Genomic DNA, 23,928 nt, shown 5'->3' with positions numbered 1-23,928 from the left:
ATCGACTCACCGAACCCCCAAATCAGTCTGCTATCTTAACACGCATGCGCTCACTACTGCGTAATGGAGCAGGTGTGATAAACACGAGTGTATTTCTTTCCATTGTAGTGTATGATATATTTTTTGTGTGTTGTTTTTATAATGACTCCCATGCAGTACAGAATCCACCCTATCCCACACTCCACCCTGTCCCACGAGACCTCCTAGTTAAGTCAACACACGTTAGGAGAAGACAAACAATTAATTACTACCATATAGTGGTTAACTTTTTTTGCATTGGGTATAACGTGGCGAGTATAATAAACAAAAATGTCATTTTCAAACATTAAAATGCATTTTAAATAATTTTAAAAAGTAAAAAAAAAAAAAAATGGTAACATTGGTATTATAAGTGATTATAGAATGTAGCCTACACAAAAAAAGTCAATTATAAAATGACTTAATCGACCTGAATTCATTAGGTTATACCTACCATATCCACTTTGCAGTCCAAATGAACCTCTCTCTGTGTCTCCCTCCCTTTCTCAGCCACCTCCTCTTTCTCTCTCTGACTCAGTCCGCTGAACTCACTTCAGTGTTTCAGGAGTTTATACAGTTTGCTGTTCATCATAGATGGCACAGACAATCAAAACTCAAAAACTACAGACTAAACCTTTGGATCACCCGTTATTACTTTTGCTGCTGTAATGTGATGTCGCTTGTTAAATGGGACGCATTGTATCGGATCTCTCAAGGATCATGTGGGGGCATCAGGACATGGATCACAGGTTTGCTCAATCTATTTTCATAAAGCAATTTCATGTTGCAGATTCTGTACGTAAAACAGTAGCTACCTAAAATTAACTAGAAACTGCTGCCATATTCTACACAAAAATGTGGTAAAATATCGTAGAATACATGCAACGACATTGATAACAACAACAGCAACTATTAATTTATTAATAATAATAATAATAGCAATAATAAATGCTTTATATGTATTAATTTCAATGTTAATTTTATTATTTTAAATAATTATATAGTTAGCTAAGTATTTAAGTTCCACGTCCTAAAGAAATAGGCTACAAAACAAAGTTATCTGAGTAAATTTAAGTTTGCTTCTAAAACGAAACGCAGTTCATTCCATTTTTTTTTTTTTTTTTTTTTTTCTTCTGAGATGTGCCGTGACTTTCATTTGGCGGCTTATTGGCGTCTTCTCAGTGGGCGTTGAGTCGGCGGGGGTAAACCAATAATAACTGGCATTCATACTTGATCAGCTTAGATTAAATTGCTAAACGGATTAAAACAGAGTGAGGCGGATTGATTGTTCATATATGATCCCCAAACACACTAGCTGCGCTTTTCTGTAGATGGGTCAATGACGTGACGGTTTTTTTTTTTTTTTTTTTTCCCCAAAGGCCTTAATAATTATAAAAAACAAAGATATGACATCCGAAGTATGTAAGGTAGATCTCTTTTATTGAATCCAAAAGGTTTTAATTATATTTTGCTACATATAAAGGTATTTTAAAGATTTTGAAAGATCAAAAGTCATTTGGTTTAACCGTCCAAAGGCCAATACAGCCATTTAATTTGTGATTAAAATATCTTAAAATGTAATAAATGTATATATTTTTTATTCTGGCATCATATATAAACATAGTGCAAAATGGTATTAAAATTATGTGTAGAAGTCGTTGCTTTGTTATGAGAAAGAATGTCTGGAAAAATGAATTTCATTGATGTCATTCGGAGTAACCAATATAAAGGGACCACTTTGGTCATGCGGTCAATATCATGTGACAGGATGTGACATCATTCAGACACCTGCAAAGGACCACATGGTCATGAAGCAAAGTAACGAACTCTCTCTTAACTATTTGAACAATTCATGTTTTCACTTGCTCATACGCATGTCCCGAAACATCAGGTCATTCGGTACAACCGCTATAAAACATGGAAAATGTTGTAATATTTTAATAACTTGTACTACATATAAAATGATTGATTGTCCTTTTGCTAGATATCAGTCTGTTAGCATTGTTTGAAAATATCGTCATTCGGTATAACCAAAAGTGTCATTTGGTAAAACTGAAATTTTGGTTAAAGCGAATGACTTTTTTGGTGACAAATTTTGTCCATCTTGTAAAAAATGACAAAAGAAGTGTTAACTGATTATAAAAACCACATAATCTCTTTGCTAACACTTAATAAAACTTCAAAATTAATTATATCTCCATTAGGTTTTTTTTTTAACACTTTTAAAAACCTTATTCGTCAATGATCCAATTATCAATGTCTCATTCACTTCTCTGAAGTCTGCACATGAGGCAAAAATCCTAGACCTGCTGTGACGAATAAATAAATGCTTAGAAAACTATGTTAAAGAGAATATTCAATACAAAACAGCTAAATGCAATGTTTACTCGTTCATGAGAGAGAAGTCTAATGAGAACAGAAGACACACCTTTAGAAGAGTGTTTTTTCTGAGGCGTTTGTAGTGTGTTTTAAAGCAGAGCTCACATGAACTCCATGTGCTGGTTGTCCTGTGAGATGCTCTCAACTGTCCAGTCAGGCCTGCTCTGTCTTTACACCATCTCCCCATTCTGCAGTAAAGAGTGAAAAATGGTCGGAAATGCCTCTCTGCGCCGGTCGTGCCTGCAGGAAACTGTAAACTACAGATCTATATTGGGACAGATGACAATACAACTTTAGGAAGGAACTACAGGAATTTCCAAACCACCCTGAAAAGAGATGTGTCATGAATCTGATACTATAATGCATGCATGTTTAAACTCATCTGATGTTAAAAAATATGTATTAAATGTGAACGCTAGATTTTATCTGCCTGGTGCCTTTCCAGAAGGAATTAAAGTGTTATAAAGTCAGCTGACTTTATAATGCACTGCCTTTCTAAAGTCATTGACACATAAAACAAAGTTTTAGCTTAAAAGGTTTCATTTTAGTAACACTAAAATGCCTGAACTAATGCTGGCTTTGATAATCCTAATCACCTAAAGACAGAAACTAAAGTGCCAGGAAACTGCACTGTAAAAATGTTTTGTCAGACGGCTTAAAAAAACATGTTGCATTTGGTAACATTTATTTATTCAAGACACAAATATGTATTTAACATAACTTGTTATGACTACATTAATCTGAAAACATTACATTACATGAATAACAATCATTTTAATGCTCAGATCAGATAAAACTGCGGTTTCAGCTTAATGCCCAAACAAAACCTACATGTATAATGTATCAAAAGCTGCTGATTGAAAAAAAAAAAAAGTATGTAAAGTATTTAATCATATGTATACCTCTCAGCAAACAAATTAATTAATGTATCTATTTGTACATCAGATTTTGCAGAAATCAAGAAGCCAGAGATTTTTGTATTAAAGCACATGTTTATTTGCAACCATTATGACAAAAAAAATAAGTGTCAAATCCGTTTTAACTTCTGTACCTCTAAAATGAGGAAATACACACTAATAGTCAAAATTAATTCGTTTCAGGATTCAATATCCATGTCTATGATTGTCATTATTAAATTTTAAAATATTCATGATTGCTGTGATACTGTGTATTTAACAGTATGTCTTAAAGCTTGATACTATATAACTTGGCTCCAAAGTTAAGGCTGCATATCTGTTCTGCAGTCTCAGACATGATAAACTTTATGTGATATTACAAGTATGACAAGACAAGTATGACAAATACAATTTATGATATTGACATCATAGACAGGGGTTGTTAGAATTTTATTTTTTATTTTTTTGGTATAAATCAGTTCACACGGCCTGTATACTAAACAGCAGCTAGTTTGAGGCTCTGTCTGTGACTCATCTTGACTCATCAGCGCAAGTCTGCAAAATCACAACTAGCATTTGTAAAAATTCTTTTCTCCTGGACTCAAGACCAAGTTTCAGTCTCACATATCTCTCAAGACCAGTCTAGGCCTGCATCATATGTTAAATTACATATGTAGTTGCTTGACAGAGGCTTTCTTAGTTTCAAAAAACAAAACACTGCTGTAACAAACTTAAAGTGCCCCTATTTTGCTTTTTTTGGCTATTACCTTTCATGTAGTGTCAATTTAGTAAATTTAGCTGTGAATTTAAAAGGTCTGCAAAGTTTTAAAGATCAAAGTATGATAAATAGAGTTATTATCTCCTAAAAGAACAAACCAATTCTGAACTGCCTGAAACGAGTTGTCAGTAATTCCATTTTTTCCCCTGCACAACCAACTTAGGTTTGTAACACATTTGCATAATGCCAGCCTATGGTCTTCATTGGCTGCCCGCGAACAACGTCTACTTGTCTTTGACCCACCCTCAAACTCAAACACTGTAGTTGTGGCTGAGGCCTGGAAGAGTTTGGTTCATGTTGTCAACATGTCGAGAAGATGCTGTCTTCTGTGCTGCGAAAGCAACTCCACTTTGCATGCACTTCAAAAGGGTGAGGACTTGGGATTGTATTGATATGGAAAAACCGTCACCATCGTTACTGTTTGTATCACTGTGTTTACAAATGCTGAGGAATCCTCCAGAGATGAAATTCAGATCTGGTAATAGGCATTTTGTTTCCAATACGTGCTGTAAGCAGTAGACCAATCACAACTGACTGGGCCATCTGACCAATCAGTCCAAAAACGAGGGGTTTAGAGAGACTGAATGCTTTATCGAACCATTTCAGACACTGTGGGAATTAAAGTGATTTTTGGCTTTGGATGCGTGCAAACCTTTTGTAGGAGACCTCCAAAACAAAATTATGAGTCTTTAAAATAGAATATAGGCACTTTAAACATACATGTTCTCTATAGGTGAAAGATCTGGACTGCAGGCAGGCCAATTCAGCACCCGGACTCTTCTACGACGAAGCCATGCTGTTGTAATAGCTGCAGTATGTGGTTTTGCATTGTCCTGCTGAAATACACAAGGCCTTCCCTGAAATAGACGTCATCTGGAGGGGAGTATATGTTGCTCTAAAACCTTTATATACCTTTCAGCATTCATAGTGCCTTCCAAAACATGCAAGTTGCCCATACCATATGCACTTATGCACCCCCATACCATGAGAGATGCTGGCTTTTGAACTGAACGCTGATAACACGCTGGAAGGTATCCCTCCTCTTTAGCCCGGAGGACACAGTGTCTGTGATTTCCAACAAGAATGTCAAATTTGGACTCGTCTGACCATAGAACACTTTTCCACTTTGAAACAGTCCATTTTAAATGAGTCTTGGCCCACAGGACACGAAGACGCTTCTGGACCATGTTTACATATGGCTTCCTTTTTGCATGATAGAGCTTTAGTTGGCATCTGCAGATGGCACGGCAGATTGTGTTTACCGATAGTGGTTTCTGGAAGTATTCCTGTGTCAATGACATTCCATTTAGTAATGTCATTGACACAATCATGCGATGAGTGATGCAGTGTCGTCTGAGGGCCTGAAGACCACGGGCATCCAATAAAGGTCTTTGGCTTTGTCCCTTACGCACAGAGATTTCTCCAGTTTCTCTGAATCTTTTGATGATGTTATGCACTGTAGATGATGAGAATTGCAAAGCCTTTGCAATTTGATGTTGAGGAATATTGTTTTTAAAGTATTCCACAATCTTTTACGCACTCTTTCACAGCTGCCCATCTTTACTTCTGAGAGACATCCCTTTTATAGCTAATCGTGTTACAGACCTGATATCAATGACCTTAATTAGTTACTAGATGTTCTCCCAGCTGAATCTTTTCAAAATTTATTGCTTTTTCAGCCATTTGTTGCCCCCATATCAACTTTTTTAGACCTGTAGCAGGCATCAAATTTGAAATGAGCTCATTTAGTGGATAAAAGTGTCAATTTTCTCAGTTTAAACATTGTTATGTTAATTATGTTATATTGTGAATAAAATATTGGCTCATGTGATTTGAAAGTCTTTTAGTTTTTATTCTATTCAAATTTAAAAAATGTCCCAACATTTCTGGAATTCGGGTTATATTTTGCTTTTCCACTCTTGTGTCCAAAGTGATAATTTCATCATAATTGTGTTTTAGTGTTGGTTACATGAACTTGCGTTTCATTGATTTGCCTGTTGCTATATGAATCTGATGAGTGTTGGTTGACCTTGGATCTTCTTAAATGAATAATTTTGAATTTACCTTTCAAGGTTTTCATACTTGATGTGCAAATTTTCTGGGTCCCACTGTGTTGCAGATGAGCGTTTGTATATGTGGCTGCTGTCTGTTTCCAGAGTCGTTTGTTTGTTAGTAACCGCGTGTCTGTGAGAGGCGCTTTATTAAAGTCTGTGCCTCGGGCACTTGGAGCCATGCAAATTCCTGAAGACAGTCTCAGTCACATCCACACTATCATAGCAGACGCTGGCACTCTCTGATAGACTCATAGAGCTCATGACATGCAGTCATAAAGATCCACTGCAACTTTAACTTCACTCTAACGCTTAGTCACACTTTCATGCGAGGCATCATGTCAGACTTCAAACATTCAGACACAAATATACTGATTCATAAACAAATGAGATAATATGATACAACTATAGGCATCTATGTCATTACTAATAAAAATATGACATAATGAAAGGTAGGAGATTTGGATAAACGGGTAGTTGATGCATAACATGACCATGAACACTTTTTATCCTCATCAGTATTTTAAATGAAATTTTATATGAATATATAAGTCAAAAATCTTACTATAATTGTTAATAGTAAAATAGTAAAAACAGCAATATTGTGAAATATTATTACAATTTCAAACAACTGTTTTCTATTTGAATGTATTTTTAAATGTAATTTATTCCTGTGATGGCAAAGCTGAATTTTCAGCATCATTACTCCAGTCTTCAGTGTCACATGATCCTTCAGAAATCATTCTAATATGCTGATTTTTATTTTATTTTTGTGGAAACTGTGATAACATTTTTTTCAGGATTTTTTGATGAATAAAAAGTTCAAAAGAACAGCATTTATTTGATTTTTGTGTAACATTATAATCTATTTAATCAATTCAATGCATCCATGCTGAATAAAAGTATTAATTTTTCTTTCTTTAAAAAAAAAAGTTGACTAACCCTAAACTGTCCGTTTGTCTCATAGAGTTTAAAGTTGCATGAATAATTATTAGAAAGAATTAGCAAGGATGTGTCAACTTCCCAAAAGTATTTCATGCCAATTACCCACATGCCCTGCTCATAAACACATACCTTCAGTAAGACAGCGGGCACACCCATATTTAAAATTTAAAAAGGCAGACTTGAAAAGTTCACCATAAACAGTACCACTAATACAAGAACAGGTGAGGACAGCATTGAAAATCATTTGATGTTGCATAATACAGGCTATTTTACTCATGTTTGCATGCCTCAAACAGACTGGCACATTGGAAGTGTTGCTACAGACATTCAGACTTTGTGAAGATCACAGCACAGGTAATGTGGTCTGCCCTTTCAGGCTCATACATGCGGTTATTTTGCCGATGTGACGCACAGCGCTGCATTGTGAGTGGTAATCGGTGCATCCATGTGGGATTTAGTGTCTTGCTTGCAGCTCTTTAAACTGTGTATTGTGGAGGCAAGCCTGAGCTTTTCCCTCCTTTTTTCATTAGGGATTGAGGAGCAACATGATTACAGTTTTTAAACATCAAGGGTATATTTATGTAATGAAGAGGAGAATGAGCCTGTACTTTTTAAGTTCTAATGTTCAACGTCACATGGGAGGCAGTTGTGATTTCAGTGAGGTCTGGTGTCACTTTGTTCAGTTTACTGATGCTTTCTGTTCTGTTGGGGTCTGAGAGATCCAAAGGCCATTTGATATATCAACAGTCTCAGAACTGATACTAAGCAAAACTTGATAACATGCCATAAAGGTGGAGTAAGCGATTTCTGAGGAAAACTGTTGAAAGTGGATTGGACCGAGCACCACAACATAATTGTATTTCCACTCATGATGGGGGAGGCGAGAGCAAGAGGGACATTATTTGAAGAAAGACTGTAGAAAGTGAGATGGCTGAGAGACATTACAAAAGAGAAAAGGTCAGAGGAATATTACTGGAAAAAGAAGGGCTGTGATCAGACAAGAGCTTTAGGACCTGCGTTAATATTAGAAAAGCTTTCCAGCGTTGGAGAGACCTAAGCGGGAAGGCCTGAAAACGGATGCAGAGGTTGTGTTGTTTTTGCTCTCTATTTGAGTATTAACATTGGTTTTAATACAAAGTTCTGTCATGAAACTCTAGATGGCACAGACTGGCAAACTCAATCTGCTGCAGTCACATCATTCTCAGTAGGGCACAGCTGATTGGTCCCTGCTGTATCAGAAGCCAATGAGCTTGTGTGCTCAACCTTCAAATACTCGGTCAGCATTTGCCTTAGGTGATGATACACGGAGCAACTTTTTGAACAATGTTGCTGAGCATTGTTGCAAAGCGATGTTGCTTGGGCACTTTCCCATTGAGAATGAGCAACAAATTTCTATCTGTTTCTATCTAATTCATGTACGCTATATTGTACATAGGGCTGGGCAATATGGAAAAAAAATAAAATCTTGATTTTTTCAGAACGATTGACCGATTCACGATTACGATTTTTTAAAATGTATTTATTTATTTTTATGTTTAACTAGTCAACTTAAAAATGCAACTACAACATGATTCAAGTAACATTCTCTTTATTAACAATCTGGTTAAAAAAAGAACTATTCCAAATGCACCACAACTGAAGTGATCAACATGGTGTAAATGTAAAACAAATGACTTATTAAATATCTTTGCAGAAAATATGCATGAAATATGAAGGCAAATGTTGTACAAACCTATCTTAAATCCTGTACACTCAGAAATAATATAAAATAAGAAAAATGCTAAGTATTTCTTAGCCAAAAAGTAAAAGTAAATAAATAACACCAGTAATAGGTTGTTATTAACAGCAAATGCTTTGTAAAAACAGAAAATAACAGCACCTTTCAGGCTGTCACCATCATGCAAACATGAAATATCAAACATACAGTAGTAGTTCTTTAGACAATTCCATTGTGCTATTTTTCCTATTGTTTTTATGTTTGGCGGTTTCACTCGTGTCTCACGTCTTTTGCTGTGTCTTACCCATGAAATGGCACGCTAAAAACGCGGCGTTAAAATAAAAAGTTAAAATAAGTTCAACTCGTGTTTAATAACTTTGCTTTTTTTCTAATTCCGCTGCCCATGTCTCATTTTTTTCAACTCAATAACGCATTTCTGAGTGATCAGGCGCGCCATCAGGTGGTCGGATCATTTTCTTCTCTTAACGGTTCTTATTGCTGTATTGTCAACATGTCTAACTGTAACATTTACTAACATTTTTATTCAAAATCGCGATTTAAAAATAATAAAATCATAATACCATATCATATCATTATCATAATAGGCTGTATATTAACTTATTGGGAGAAAACCGGTATAGGTCTATGTAAAATCAGATATTGAGCACCCCCATATCTACTGTAGTCTTATAACACCTCTGCGAAGATTCGACTGTGAGATTGGTAGTCGAATCAGGCTCCTCCTATCGAAGCATCGAATCGTCGACTATTCAGGGTCACCCCTAGACAGAGCTATGTTTCAGAAAATTAAGATATTTGTTGTAATGTTAGTTTTGATTGTCATTGTTTGTCTGGAGCTGGTGTGCTGCTGGTGACTAACAATCAACTCTTGCTTGTGTATACTTTTGTGTACTGTATGTTTTTTTGTTCTTCCTTCTCATTCGTTCGCTATCTTTGCATTATTTTTCTGCGTGTTCATTATTTTGGGGGTGGAGCAATGAAGGGAGGGGTGTGTTTGTTTAGAGTGATTTCAGATATCAACAGTGTTTCTCAGAAATCGCTTACTGCACCTTTAAACATCCTATAAATTTTTAATATCAAAGACCTCTGATATTAAAATGTGATTAAACATAAGGAATGCCACTAGATCTTACTTTTGTACACACTGTATACCGACTGTTTTGATTGGATTTTTTTTTTTTTTTTTACTGTATTTCTCTACATTGTGTTCTGTCAGTGTCCAAATAATAACAAATATATCCATCTATCCTTCCCTTTTCTGTCACAGGGACAAACAAGAGTGTAAAGCTTCAATAATATCTGTCAAGTTACAATTTTTTAGGTTGTAGAATCTGAAGGAAAACTGAAGGGATTATTATTATTATTATTATTATTATTATTATTATTACACATAAATCAACTGGATCTCTGGAAACTTAGTCAATTTCATCATAAGATGAGGGTTGTATCTGCACTGTGCCTTACATCTTCATCTGAAGAAGCCAATGACAAAAAAAATAAAATAAAATAAATAAATAAATAAATAAATAAATTATCACAGATCATTTTGTATGTGTTTTACAGTCCTAAAAAGACAGGCTGAACTGGGAATAACTATTATATTTCAGTCTATTGACACTGTGAGTAACAGCACCATCTTGTGTTCAGTCTTCTACAATGCACTTAAAAACAGTATGCAGTAACTTGGATAGGTTAAATGCAGAGGACAAATTCCAAGTATGGGTTGCCATACTTGGCCTTCACATGTCACTTTCACTTTTTTTTCACTTTCATATTAGTAGTGACAATAAGTTAAATGCCACTGCCACTGACTGGCAAGATCTATGAAATATTGTTTTTATATGTGAGATGTTGTTTCATTTCTGTCCTTCAGGATGTGTGTATGAGTTGAGCTAGAGCTCAGGCCAGTGATGGAGGCAGGACTGAACTGCAGCTCTCACTGTGAGTCTGGCGTCTGCTTCATCTACCCAGGAGTGAACAGCCAGCAGGGCTGGGATGTCCTGCAGAGACTCTGTGCGCTCTCAGCGGTACATACACACACTCACCCCAGTCCACCACTGCACACTCTGAGACAATTACATTTACATTTACAAACAGTCTGAGTGAGACCACTAGTGAAAACGCTTATATTTTGTATCTTCCTAATATAAACGTAAGACTGTAGATGCATCATGTACACTATAGTATAGTCTATAGTGTTCAAAAGTTTGGGGTCAGTAACCCTCAATTTTATTTAGCAAGGACGCATTAAATTGATCAAAAGTGACAGTAAAGACATTCCTAATATTACAAAAGATTTCTATTTCAAATAAATGCTGCTCTTTTGAGCTTTCTATTATAAAGAATCCTGAAAAAATATCACATTTTTTACAAAAATATTAAACAGCTCAACTGTTTTCGACACTGATGATAATAAGAAATGTTTCTTGAGGATCAAATCAGCATATTAGAATAATTTCTGAAGGATCATGTGACACTGAAGACTGGAGTAATGAGGCTGAAAATTCAGCTGTGCATCACAGGAATAAATGATACTTAAAACATATATTTATTCAAATAGAAAAGTTATTTTAAATTGTAATAATATTTCACATTATTACTGTCTTTACTGTATTTTTGTTCAAATAAATGCAGCCTTGGTGAGCATAAGACTTCTTTCAAAAACATAAAAAAAAAAAATTTACTGACCCCAAACTTTTGAACAGTATCGTATATATTAAGTATATTTTATGGTTTGTCTGTGTATAGAGGGGTGTGGGTGTACAGAGTCAATCTCTGTCTCCTGCTCTTCGGGCTGTGGTCTGGACGCTGCTCTCTTGTGGGATTCTGCTGACTCTTTTCTTCCTCATTTTCACTCTGCGCTTCAAAAACAACAGGTACGAAATAGCTGGATCTCTTCTTGTACTCATAGCTCTCAAACATGACTTATGACTCATTTATTGCATTACAGGTTGTCTTTGTGTCCACTAACTATAGCCACCAACATGAATTTTGATTCTGTACCTCTGACACAGGATAGTGAAGATGTCCAGTCCCAATCTGAATGTGTTGACTCTCTGTGGCAGTGTACTCACATACAGCAGCGGCTTCTTATTCGCCGTGGAGGAGAGAGAACTACTGTCAGGAGCAGGATCAAGAGCTGTCTTACAGGTATACACACACGCGCACACACACACACACACGGTTATTTAGTTTTTGAAAATCAACTCTATCAGATTACCTAAGACCCCCTTCACTTTGTACCTTCCTTTACTTTAGTATATTTAAAGCAGTCCTATAAATCACACAGCTGGCTTATTGCTCTGAATTGCGAAAGGGCTGTTTACATTTTACAACTCCATAAACCTCCTTTAATGCACCAAACACATTTAACAGAATTCTTGTTGACTTTAAGACTTTAAGCTGTAAGGCTTCTCAAATCCTACATCTGTGATTGATTGCATATCCATTGTTTATGCTGGAAATGGCTCTGGATTTAGAAAATGTAACATAAGTGTGTGTGTGTGTGTGTGTGTGTGTGTGTGTGCGTGTGTGTGTGTGTGTGTGTGTGTGGCTGTTTTGGATGGATTAGTAGTGGTTTAAAAAAGATACACTAGGGTTCAAAAGTTTTTTTTTTTTTTTTTCAAAATAATTAACACTTTTCTTCAGCAAGAATGCATACAATTTATCAAAAGTCACAGTAAAGATATTTATTTCAAATGACTGCTGTTCTTTTGAACTTTCTATTCACCAAAGAATCATGAAAAAAAAAAAATGTTTTCCACAAAAAAATATTAAGCAGCACATCTGTTTTTAACGAAATATTTCTTGAGAATAATAGAATGATTTCTGAAGGATCATGTGACATTGAAGAATGGAGTAATGATGCTGAAAATTCAGCATCTCAGGAATGAATTACATTTTAAAATATATAAAAATTGAAAACTGATATTTAAAATTGTGATAATATTTCACAGTATTGCTGTTTTTACTGTATTTTGTTCAAATAAATGCAGCCTTTGTGAGCATAAGAGACTTCTTTAAATTTTACACATTCCAAAATTTTAATTGGTAGTGTATTTGCCACAAGAGGTTAAGGGTTACAGTGATTTTCCCATGAGTAAGAGGTGCAAAGTAGAGTGTGAAATGAAGGCAACAGTGATAAGTCACCATCAGTATGAAACAAGCCTGCTTTAAGAATGAGTGTAGTCACAGATGTTTGAATGTGGCTCAGAAATACCTGTATTATAAGTAAGGAACAACAACAATGTAGATTACATGACAGACAACCAAATGTTTGACTTTCCAAGGCATAAAAATTAATTTGCAAGATCAATGAATGAACCCTGCTGAAAAACCCAGCCTAAACCAGCATTAATTCCATTACTGGTTTATGCTGGTTAGTGCCGATATAGTGCTGGTCTAGCTGGTGGACCAGCATAGTCAGTATGTAACTACGATGTTGTACTTATCTTCTGTTGCATCAAGTTCATAATTGAAATTTGCTGGTTATGTACAAATACAAAAGAATAATGTGAATGAATTTGTCATGTCACTATAATCAGAACAGAATTAAAGGTGGGTCTTGTGTTAAATGTGCATATTTTTTTTCTCTACCATCTCAGGCGCGGATGTGGACACTGTGTATTGGCAGCTCTCTGGTGTTTGGCCCCATTCTTGGGAAAACATGGCGGCTCTACAGAGTGTTCACTCAGCGTGTGCCCGACAAGAGAGTGGTGAGTTGTCTGTGTCTAATTAGGCTATGAATTATTGTTTGATGTCACTGGCTTCATAATAGTGTTCTGTTGTGTTTCAGATTATTAGAGACATCCAGCTGATGGGTTTGGTTGCGTTACTGGTCCTAGTGGATGTTGTTGTTCTGTCAACATGGGGCCTGACGGATCCGATCAAGTGCTCTCGGTCTATTAGTGCTATGGTGAAGGTATACTCACCCTGATTTTTCTGTTGAATAGCTTTTTTCACACAGCTATTTTCTAGACAATGACAATTCAAATGAACCATGTCTGTCATGCTTCAAAAACTACAAAAAAAAAAAAAAAATCACCATAAAAGCACTATAGAGGTAGAAGTGCTATATTGCAAGCCTTGCGGAAACTATATAATAATTTTGTGTGAGGTAAAGACCCAAATTTACTCAGAAACTCATTGCACCACCATTATTCCTAAATAGAGGTATATAAAGATCCATTAAAAGGAGAACTGATGCAAGCTCAAATCATTTATGGCATGAAAAGTATTGTGTCTTATTTCTTCATGTCAGGTAATAGAGCTGGATGCATCCTACTCTCTGACCCAGCTAGACTCCTGTTCTTCTCACTACTCGGACCTGTGGGTAATCCTGCTCTCCGTGCTTAAGGTAAAATTAAGCTTCCCTTTCGAGGGATCTCGCACTGCATCAGTGATGCTTTGGGAACGCCTCTGTGTGATTGCGTCTAAAGCATGTGTATGAAATCAGTCCAATATCATGACTGAACATCACAGGCGGGGTGATGTCAGGACCAGTAGGCTTAAAGGAAATCTCCCTGTGTGAATTGTCTGTCTTATTTAGTGTTGCTTGTCCAAGTCACGAAGACAATATCCAATATCCATCTCCAAGACAATAATGGCGAGCAAACAAGCACTTAAATCGTGTGTTACACGATACACATGATTTGTGCGTGGTTTGTTTGGGAGTGGAGCATGCATGGTCAGTTCTCAAGAGGGTTGACTGCATGCATTGCGAGAGATTACCGCTTTGCATGCTCCACACCCACCCTTGGAATAAATCCTTTTCAGTCCTCAATTAAAATATATGCAAATAATAGGGGAGCTGAAATAGTATGGGTATGGGGTGACGCCGAAGGTGACCGAAGACCCTACTGGCTGGTTAGAACAACTTTGGTGCTGTGGGTAAGGCGTATACAGCAGCAGGATGACCTGCTAAGAGACCTGGAATATCTCCCTCACCGGACTCTATGGGGCTACTGGGCGGGAGCAGCCTCAGCTGTCAACAAGCTCCTTGTACAGCATAGAGTGTTGCTTCCCATGCTCCCTCTCAGAAAGTTTGGGTCCTGGGACGGCATTCTCAGCCGAAGCCTCTGAAGCAGAAGGCGGATCTGAGGACTGTCATTCTTGCGAAAAAGGCTTCGGCCAAAGAGAAGGCCAGATGTGCTGGACTTCAGAGGGCAGGCCCCTTCGGGGGGAATAGTTCTCACCTCATTATACAGTGGCCATTCCTCCTTGGTGCCCTCAGGAGGCTGTTCTGCCAACCCCGCCACCCTCTGTGCTTCAGGGCGCAGCGGTTTCCAGTGAGTTCATGTGCCATTGTCCGCCTGGGAATGTTGCGGCAAGGAGGGCTTCAGAGGAACCAGCTTTGTTGTTCCTATCCACTTCAGGGTGCTGAGTTGGCTACTCAGACTACACCAGAGGCCAGTCTCGAGAGACTGATTCCCTTTGTAGACTTTCTGGCAGCATAGAAACTTCTGCTTAATATGTCTCAATGTTCCTCCACCCGAGAGAGAATCTGGGTTCTACAGCCGGTACTTCATATTTCCGAAGATGGATGGGGGTTGCGTCCGACATTAGTTTTGTGACTAATCGTTCTGTCAAAATATCTCAAGTTCAAGATGCTGACATGAAACAGATTGTATCTCAAATCATGTCTGAGGACTGGTTTGTCACAATAGATCCCAAGGATGCATGCTTCCATGTATCCGTCCTTCTACAACACAGGAAGTTCCTGAGGTTTGCTTTCGGGGGCAAAGCATACGAATACTGGGTTCTTCCTTTCAATCTAGCTTTATCACCCCACACTTTACGAAATGCGTGGATGCAGCTGTGGCAGCCGTTCTGCATAATCAAGGTTACGCGCAGATGCCTTCATACCTGAGATATGTGGAAAAAGACTTGGTTCTTATCCTAAGGTCCTGTGTTGGGGGCTCCTTGCCTGCCATACTTCCTGCATCCCTGTGATCGACTTGCTTCAGCTGATTGAATCTAATGCCGCTCATTCCATATATGCTTTTAAGCCTACTGGTCCTGACGTCACCCCACCTGTGACGTTCCGTCATGCCATTGGACTGATTTTATACATCTGCTTCAGACGCAATCATGCAGGGGCATTCCCAAAGCGTCCTTGACACAGCGACTTCTCAGGGAACAAGGGTTACAGTTGTAACCCGAGATGTTTGCCATCACAGGAATAAGTTACATTACATGAAATATAATAAAATCAAAAACGCTGTAATAAATATTGTATTTCACAATATTACTGTTTTTACTATATTGTATTTTGATCAAATAAATGCAGAAACTTAATAATAAAAATAAAATAATACAGACCCCAATCATTTGAACAGTGTATTTTACATAATGTAGAATTATTGCTTATATGTTTTATACAAGAAAATGAAGCCTTTTGTAGGACTATAAAGATTTTTTTCAACTTGACCAGTAGGGGTGGGAATCTTTTGGGATCTCACGATTCTATTCATATCGATTCTTGGGGTCACGAATCGATTCAAAATTGATTCTTGGGGTCACAATTCGATTCAAAATCGATTAGAAAATCGATTTTCAAAATTTGTGAATCGATTTAAATTGGCGGAAGATAAAATCGTGATTCATATGTGAATCTATTTTCCCCCACCCCTAGTGACCAGTGTTATTTTAATATAATTGAAATACTATTATAGTTTTATTTATATTTTGAATTAGTTTTTATTTTAATATTTTCCTTTTTCAAGTTTTTAGTAATTTTGTTGCGATTTTTAGCATTTTTATTATTATTATTATTATTTTTTTTATGTCTGTATAGTTTTTATTAATTTTTATTTTAGTTTTAGTTATTTTAGTATATCAGTTTAAACTCAGTTAAAATTAAAAAAGATTGCTTTGGCAACTAGATGAAAAAAAAGAAGTTTAAGTTTTTTTAAATTAATTCTATTTCAGTTAATTTATTATAGTTTTGAGTTTTTTAATTTATACAGTTTATTTTATTTCAAGTAATGAAAATGTTTTTTTTTAATGGTTTTAAAGTCCAAAGTATACTTGTTTTTTTTACACGTACGCTTGCGTATGCATATAGTCGAATGCATGGCATTTCAAAGTATACTCAGTTTGATAGCGTGTGTGAGTGCAGGCAGCCAACACATGCGCTCTAGAAAGATTCATCTTTGTCCAATGTCTGCGCTAAAGTAAAACTGAAGTATACTTTGGGCTTAAAGGTGCAGTAAGTGATTTCTGAAAAACACTGTTGCTATTTGAAATCACCAACACAAACATGCCCCTACCCAAAAGGATCACAATCTTGATAGCTCCGCTCCCAAATCCATGAACACGCTATGCAACACAGGCACCTCCCTCCTCATTACTGCTGATTGGCTACAAGTGTGTTTTGGACCGATCCACTTGCAACAGTGTTTCTCAGAAATCGCTTACTGCACTTTTAACAGGAAACAACCCTGAATGTGACATTATTTTCATGACAATTAAGCACCCCCACCTCTCATTACTGTAAAGCAATACATATATATTTTCTTTTTTACAGGGCAGCCTCCTCTTGTACGGCACGTATCTTGCCGGCCTGACAAGCAGTGTCAGCTTACCTCCAGTAAACCAGTCTATGACCATCATGGGTGCTGTCTGCCTGGTTACCCTGTCGACCGCTGTGGCCGTGCCTGTCTCTCTTTACCTGTATGCCTGGCCCAATGTGGTCTACAGTGTAGTGTCTGGAGCCATCTTCATCTGTACAATGGCCATAAACTGTCTTCTGTTTGTCCCTCAAGTATGTCCTGGTCAATTCACTGCCAATGTGCCAATGATTTGAATTCAAACTCTGAGTCTGTCTTTGTCCAGACATTTAAATTTTTGGATCTGAAAAGGCTTAAGCTGAGGTACAACCAATCAATATATCTACCACAGGAGGTGAAGCAAGTAATGAGTCAGCATTCAACATCAGATGTGTTTATGCAATGTGTCCTGTACATTTGGAGAGGACACTGCTAATGTCAGCTTTTTATGACGGTGTGGATTTTGGATAATGTTACCACTTCAATGAGCATAGATCAGAACCAAAGAGTTCCATGTATTATAAGTGTGTGTGTGTGTGTGTGTGTGTGTGGTTAACACAAAAAGACTGGTTTGGTTAATGAATCACACAGGCCTGGTAATGCCTCAACTTAGTTATTGCACAATAACTAAATCATTTAATAACTGAACATCAACACAAAACTCAGTAAATGTATATAATTTAATACCCCTGCAGTATTTGTACCTATCTATTTATTTCTTTTTCTTCTTCTTCTTCTTCTTCTTCTTCCCTTTAGCTGACCCAATGGAGACAGTTTGAAGAGGAGACAAACTCTCATCCCAGTCAAATGGCCAAATACTTCAGTAGTCCTAGCAAGTCCACACACTCCATGTACAGCGAAGATGAGATCTATTATCTACTTGGAGAAAATGACTCCATGAAAAGACTCATCAATGAGGTACCAATAGTTATTGCATTTACATTGTGTTATTCAAAGCAAAGTGATGATAGATAGATAGATAGATAGATAGATAGATACATAGATAGATACATAGATAGACAGACAGACAGACAGACAGACAGAAAAATGTCTATGGTATTTTAGTTCATTGGCAACGAGTCAGATAAAGCACACGAGTCCAATTCAGAAGAGGGTGAAGGACTGAGATTATGGTAGCTATATATAGGAGGTTTTAGAGATTTTGGGATTTTGTCAAGCCAACATTAAAACTGAGTTCATTTGATTACACTGACCTGAGTAAAGCAATGAAACACAGTATCCACACAGTGATTCCTGGTTTGGTTAAGTGTCTGATGATGAATTCCAGTGCTGGGTGTGGACAGCAGTGTGTTTTGCGTCACTACCCCACAAGTGATGCTGGATCCTTTGTTTTACATTTCCTCAAGGCACCGCATTATGATCTCACATCCTGTAAAATTGGCATCTATCCCATACACCTACTTAGTGAAGTGAGCCATTGTAGATAATGACCGTGATTAGGGTGATGAGGATTTAACCCATTTTCCCATGTTTCCTCCATATTTGCAGAAGAATGCCGTTATTGATAGCCTACAGGAACAAGTGAACAATGCCAAGGACAAGTTACTCAAACTGATGACTGCTAACCACCCCTTGGATGAAGGAGAAATGGACTCCTCCAACACTAACCTCAACTCCACCTCCACCCAAACCACAGTGGTATCTCCTGATTCTCCAACCCTTCTTCTAAAGAAATATTCAGAAGTTGCTCCCACCGGAGTTCTCTCTCCACCTCCCTATGTACCTCCTCCACCACTTCCCACTCACACTACCTCAAAGCAAATGTCCCCTGAAGGTTCAGTAGCTACAAATTTTCCTTCTTCTCCACCACACCTGACGCCTCCACCTCATAAAGTTGAGGCCAATCAGGTTGTGAGTCTGAATATAAATGAAGAAGATGTAACTCCAGCCGTGAACAATGTTAGAAACTCAGGTCTTGAAAGAGAAAATTTGGAGAAGTCACTAGATGTGCCTTCGGATCAGGACACAATAGCACAGGGTTCCCCCCCTTTGGATCCGGCTTGGTGTAGTTCACCTCAGGTTGAGTCTCCAGAGCCATCAGCCTCCATGGAGATTCCAGCCATGTCATCAGCAGGGCGCCTGGGTTTTGTAACCAATGAGCAGCTGGTGGAGATCTTGCAGGACCTGAGTGTGGATGCTATAAGCAGTTCTGTCAAATCGCCTGATCGGGCGCGGAGTCCGACCATCAATACAGATGATCTGAATGTGGCTCTTTCTCCTCGATCTCCTCTACATTTCCTTTTCCCCACCATCTCACCCTATCTCATGCGTAAACGCAGACCTCCATTTTACTCCTCACGAGGTGGACCTCCCCCTTACTATTTTCCAGGCTCTGTACCTCCAGGGCGCAGTAGGGCATCAGCACTACCAGACCATGAAAAGTTGAGGGATGATGACTCTAAAACTAGTCCCACCAGCAACCCTCAAAGACATGACTTTTGGCATGAGGGAAAGAGGAGAAAGAGGGGTGAGAAAGCAAAGACTCGGCGGAGCTCTGGACAGGACAATTGGGAATGTTCTTCTCACAAATGTTCCATTACTCCTTTCACAGGACAGGTTCCTCAGCCTGCCTCTGCTGGGCTGATAGAGGGGGTCAAACACTCAGAGGAGCCCTATGACTACTCAGACTCAGACTCAAGCAGCTCAGAGGACTACTGTTACTACCAGCGGCCCTACTGTGGGGCCTGTCATCACCCCTACTACTCAACAGACAGCCTCACCTCAGGGACCTCTGACAGCGAGGATGAGGACTTCTACCGCTCTGCACATCCTGTCGTGAACTTTAAAGTCGACCTTAAACCAACCTTTGTCTGAACAGACTGCACATCCATTATTTATATATGGGTCAGTGATAATGATGCTTTTTTTGTTTTGTCTAAACCTGATTAAGTTATTCAGATATACACTAGGCTACCTAGTTTGGAATAATTTCAATTTTAAGGTTTTTGAAAGAAGTCTCTTATTCTCACCAAGGCTTTTATTAAAAATTATTCCAAAATTTGGCCAGTGTACAATACAAATGCACTTCATGCAGACTTGAATACACCTTTTTTATGATGGACATGTTTTATTTAAAACCTGCATGTTTAATAAAAATGTAGATATTTTTGATGGTGCTTAAAGTCAAAAATATCTATGTTGTATAATGTCATAATGGCTGAATTCTAGAAAAAAAATTAATTAAAGGGTTCACCCAAAATTGAAAATTCTGTCATTAATTACTCACTCTCATGTTGTTCCACACCCGTTTTACGATCTCACCAACACAAACATTTTTTTAAATGTCAAAGTGGTAGTCGTGTAGCTGTCTATGCAGGGATAGAAAGCTCTCAGATTTCATCAAAAAGATCTTCATTTGTGTTCCGAAGATGAACGAAAGTCTTACGGGTTTGGAACGACATGAAGGTGAGTAATTAATGACAGAATTTTAATTTTTGGGTGAACTAACTCTTTAAGTGGTTGAATAAGTATAATTAAGTGGTATAATTTATTATTATTTATATTATTATTTTATTATTAATTTATTATTAACTAAATCATAAAAACAGGGAATGATTTGAAATGATTGAAATTTGTAAGATATGGCAATACATATACAAATGTTTGACAACAGTTCTTTTAACCCTAATCGTTCATTTCATTCTTAAACAACCATGTAGGAAGATGTATCATGGCCATATTTTAGGATGACAAAGCCTAGAATAATCAGGCTCAAATTGTGAACGAATGGTTGTAAGAATCTTTTTCACATATGAATTGAGTCCAGACCTTAAAGTGCCCCTATTATGGCATTTGAAAGTTTTGTTTTGGAAGTCCCCAATTACAGGTTTACAAGGATGCAAGGTCAAAAAACACTTTCATTGTCTTATTATATGCATTTATTTTTACCTTATTTGCTCAACGACTCCCAAATGATTCGCTCAACGATTCATTTTTCCAAACCCCTTGTTTGCGTGACGCTAATCTGAGGTGATTGGTCAGATGACTTCTGCTGGTTAACACGGAGTACAGTATAGTGCTTGCATCACTTACATTGTATTATAATAATGATGGTGCTCCGCTCTGTTCTGAAAATAAAGACTAAGTTGTTCTGTGTTTATGTTAGTGAACCTAGCCCAAAGCTCGGTGGTAAACACCCAAACAGTCATGGTATATGTGTTAGCCCAACGCAGAAACGTATTGATAAAGCACTGCAGTTGTACACTAACGTATTGCTCTATTCTTTATCATAACTCCAAGTAATAACAACAACAAACATTTGACACATTTCTAGACATTTGCGAGCGAACACATATTGCTGTTAGCTGGTTAGCCGGAAACATACAAGCTGCGCGGAGCGTACACAACACAAACAACTAAATACGTCTTATCCATGCTACAAAGAACATAACAGCAACAATTACTAATCATACTTACCGGTTGTAATTCGGAGGAGGAAGAAGCTGGTCCAAATAAACTGGGTACTGACCCATCCTTCAGTAACAACCGGCTTACGAATCCCTCGTTGAGTGCATTTAGGTTGGAGAAGCAGTCGTCAGTAAAATGATGGGAACACAGCACAAGGTTCGGGCTATACTGCTGTGGTATCGTTGTAAAAATGAACTTTAACCACTGATTCTTCATGTATTGGCAGTGTTTGAGGGGTTTCACGGTTTCCCTGGTGTCTGCGCATGCAATAAGTGGGCGGGCAAGATGCTAATGTTTCGTTTTGACGTCACAACAAAACGGGTTGGGATTCATTTTACAAATGAATCATTTAATTGACTCAAAGTCGACTCTTACTTTTGAGAGACAATAACTTTATATATGGTGCACTTTCAGATTTAAAGCTTTGCAGGATGTTTTCATTCACTTAGAGCCATGTTACACACTACATGACAGGTAATTTTCAAAAATCCATAATAGGGGTACTTTAGATTCATTGAAAGTCTTTGGGATGTGCTGGAGGAGACTTTACAGAGTGCTTGACTCTTGCATTGTCAATACAAGATCTTGACCAAATATTGATGCACCTCTTATTTCCATCAAGAGGTGCATCAATTTTTGGTCAAGATCTTGCAAGATGCAAGAGCACTCTGTAAAGTCTCCTCCAGCACATCCCAAAGACTTTCAATGAATTTAAGGTCTGGACTCAGAGGTGCCAATTCATGTGTGAAAATGAATCTTCATGCTCCCTCCCAACCATTCATTCACAATTTGAGCCTGATGAATCTTGGCTGTCATCTTGGAATATAGCCATGATACATCTTCCTGCATAGTTATTTAAGTAATGAAAAGCTACACACTCCATCACTGAGAGTTAAAAGAACTGCTGCCAGACATATAACATGCTAGAAACACAATAATCACTGCAGTAATGATCCAGTCATAGACTCTATAGGCAAGTCTTTGCCTATTTAAATCCAAACAGCGACTTTTTTACGGCCGGGCAGTGTATGTTTGAAAACTGTTTAAAGATGTGTACACATATTTTATTCATTTATTTGATGGTCACATCACTTTTTAGAGTTTTTAGGCATTTTTACACTCATTAAAGCTATATTACAAGTGAGGGGGAAATGCACATAATGTACAGGGTCATAAAGTAATGGCATGGTGGTCTTGCTTCTCTGATGGAAATGAGCCATTTTTGTGTGAGCCAAGAGCCAATTCCTGTGTCTGTTTTAAAAAATTATTTGTTTACACTTATTTCTTCAAGAAAGCTATTATTTTCATATCCATACACCTTTTATACATTTCAGTAATTCAAATTTAATTAAAAATTTTAGGTTATGAGTATGACTGATTTTTACAATATTATTTACATTCATTTGAATTTAGAAACACTGCAAAACCTAAAAGAGAAATTAGATAAGAAGGAATATGCAAATATTGTCAAAACAAAACCCAATCAGCTGTGAAGTTAGCTTTTAGTGTGTTTTGTATTGCATTGACTGTTTGAACTCTTATGTGATGTAGTGCCTTGGTCATTTTAGGTTGCAGTTCTGTGATATTCAATATCAATTAAATCTTTCCAATTGATAAATCTTTTTCATGCAATATTAAAACTCTTTATTAAACATTCCATAGTCATTGCTTTGAAGATACATTTTGTGAATAGTAGTCTGTCTCATTCAGAATGCTTTACAACATACTTGGTTTTTATTTCTGACTAGTCTTTTGATGTGTTCCATTTTGTTTGATAGAGGATAATATGTTTACCAAGGCTGTTATATATGTGTTTATCTCCTCATTTATCTAATTTAAACTTTAAGGAGCAGGAAATGTGACTGAAAAGCTGCATCTTATGTTATTTGTTTAAACAGTGTTTTTCGAAACCGAATTATTTTGCATATATTGCATTTGTGTAAATATTTAAGTGTGTGTAAATGTTTATGTGTCTATGTCCCTCCTGTAAACATGCTTTCTCTATGAACCTAAATTTATTGAATCACTCTTAGTAAGCATTGAACATCTACAAACAAATACAGGAACATGATCACATACTAAAAGACTGAATGTAACTGATAAGATTTGTGCTTATATTATGTGAATAAATGTGTGCACAACTGTA

The 23,928-nt window shown here is 37.2% G+C and overlaps 1 protein-coding gene across 1 annotated transcript; it reads left to right on the top strand.

The window, feature by feature from the left end:
• On the top strand, nt 1-23,928 carry gpr156 (G protein-coupled receptor 156). Its single transcript, XM_051906955.1, has 10 exons — nt 1-767; nt 10,679-10,832; nt 11,554-11,681; nt 11,820-11,955; nt 13,410-13,520; nt 13,601-13,726; nt 14,066-14,161; nt 17,333-17,569; nt 18,111-18,272; nt 18,864-23,928. The coding sequence occupies exons 2-10, from the start codon at nt 10,716-10,718 to the stop codon at nt 20,187-20,189; spliced, it is 2,439 nt and encodes an 812-aa protein (XP_051762915.1). The 5' UTR covers nt 1-767; nt 10,679-10,715; the 3' UTR covers nt 20,190-23,928.

This window comes from Ctenopharyngodon idella, chromosome 9, assembly GCF_019924925.1.
Source record: "Ctenopharyngodon idella isolate HZGC_01 chromosome 9, HZGC01, whole genome shotgun sequence".
Taxonomy (NCBI): domain Eukaryota; kingdom Metazoa; phylum Chordata; class Actinopteri; order Cypriniformes; family Xenocyprididae; genus Ctenopharyngodon; species Ctenopharyngodon idella.
This window is presented reverse-complemented; position numbering and strand designations above follow the sequence as displayed.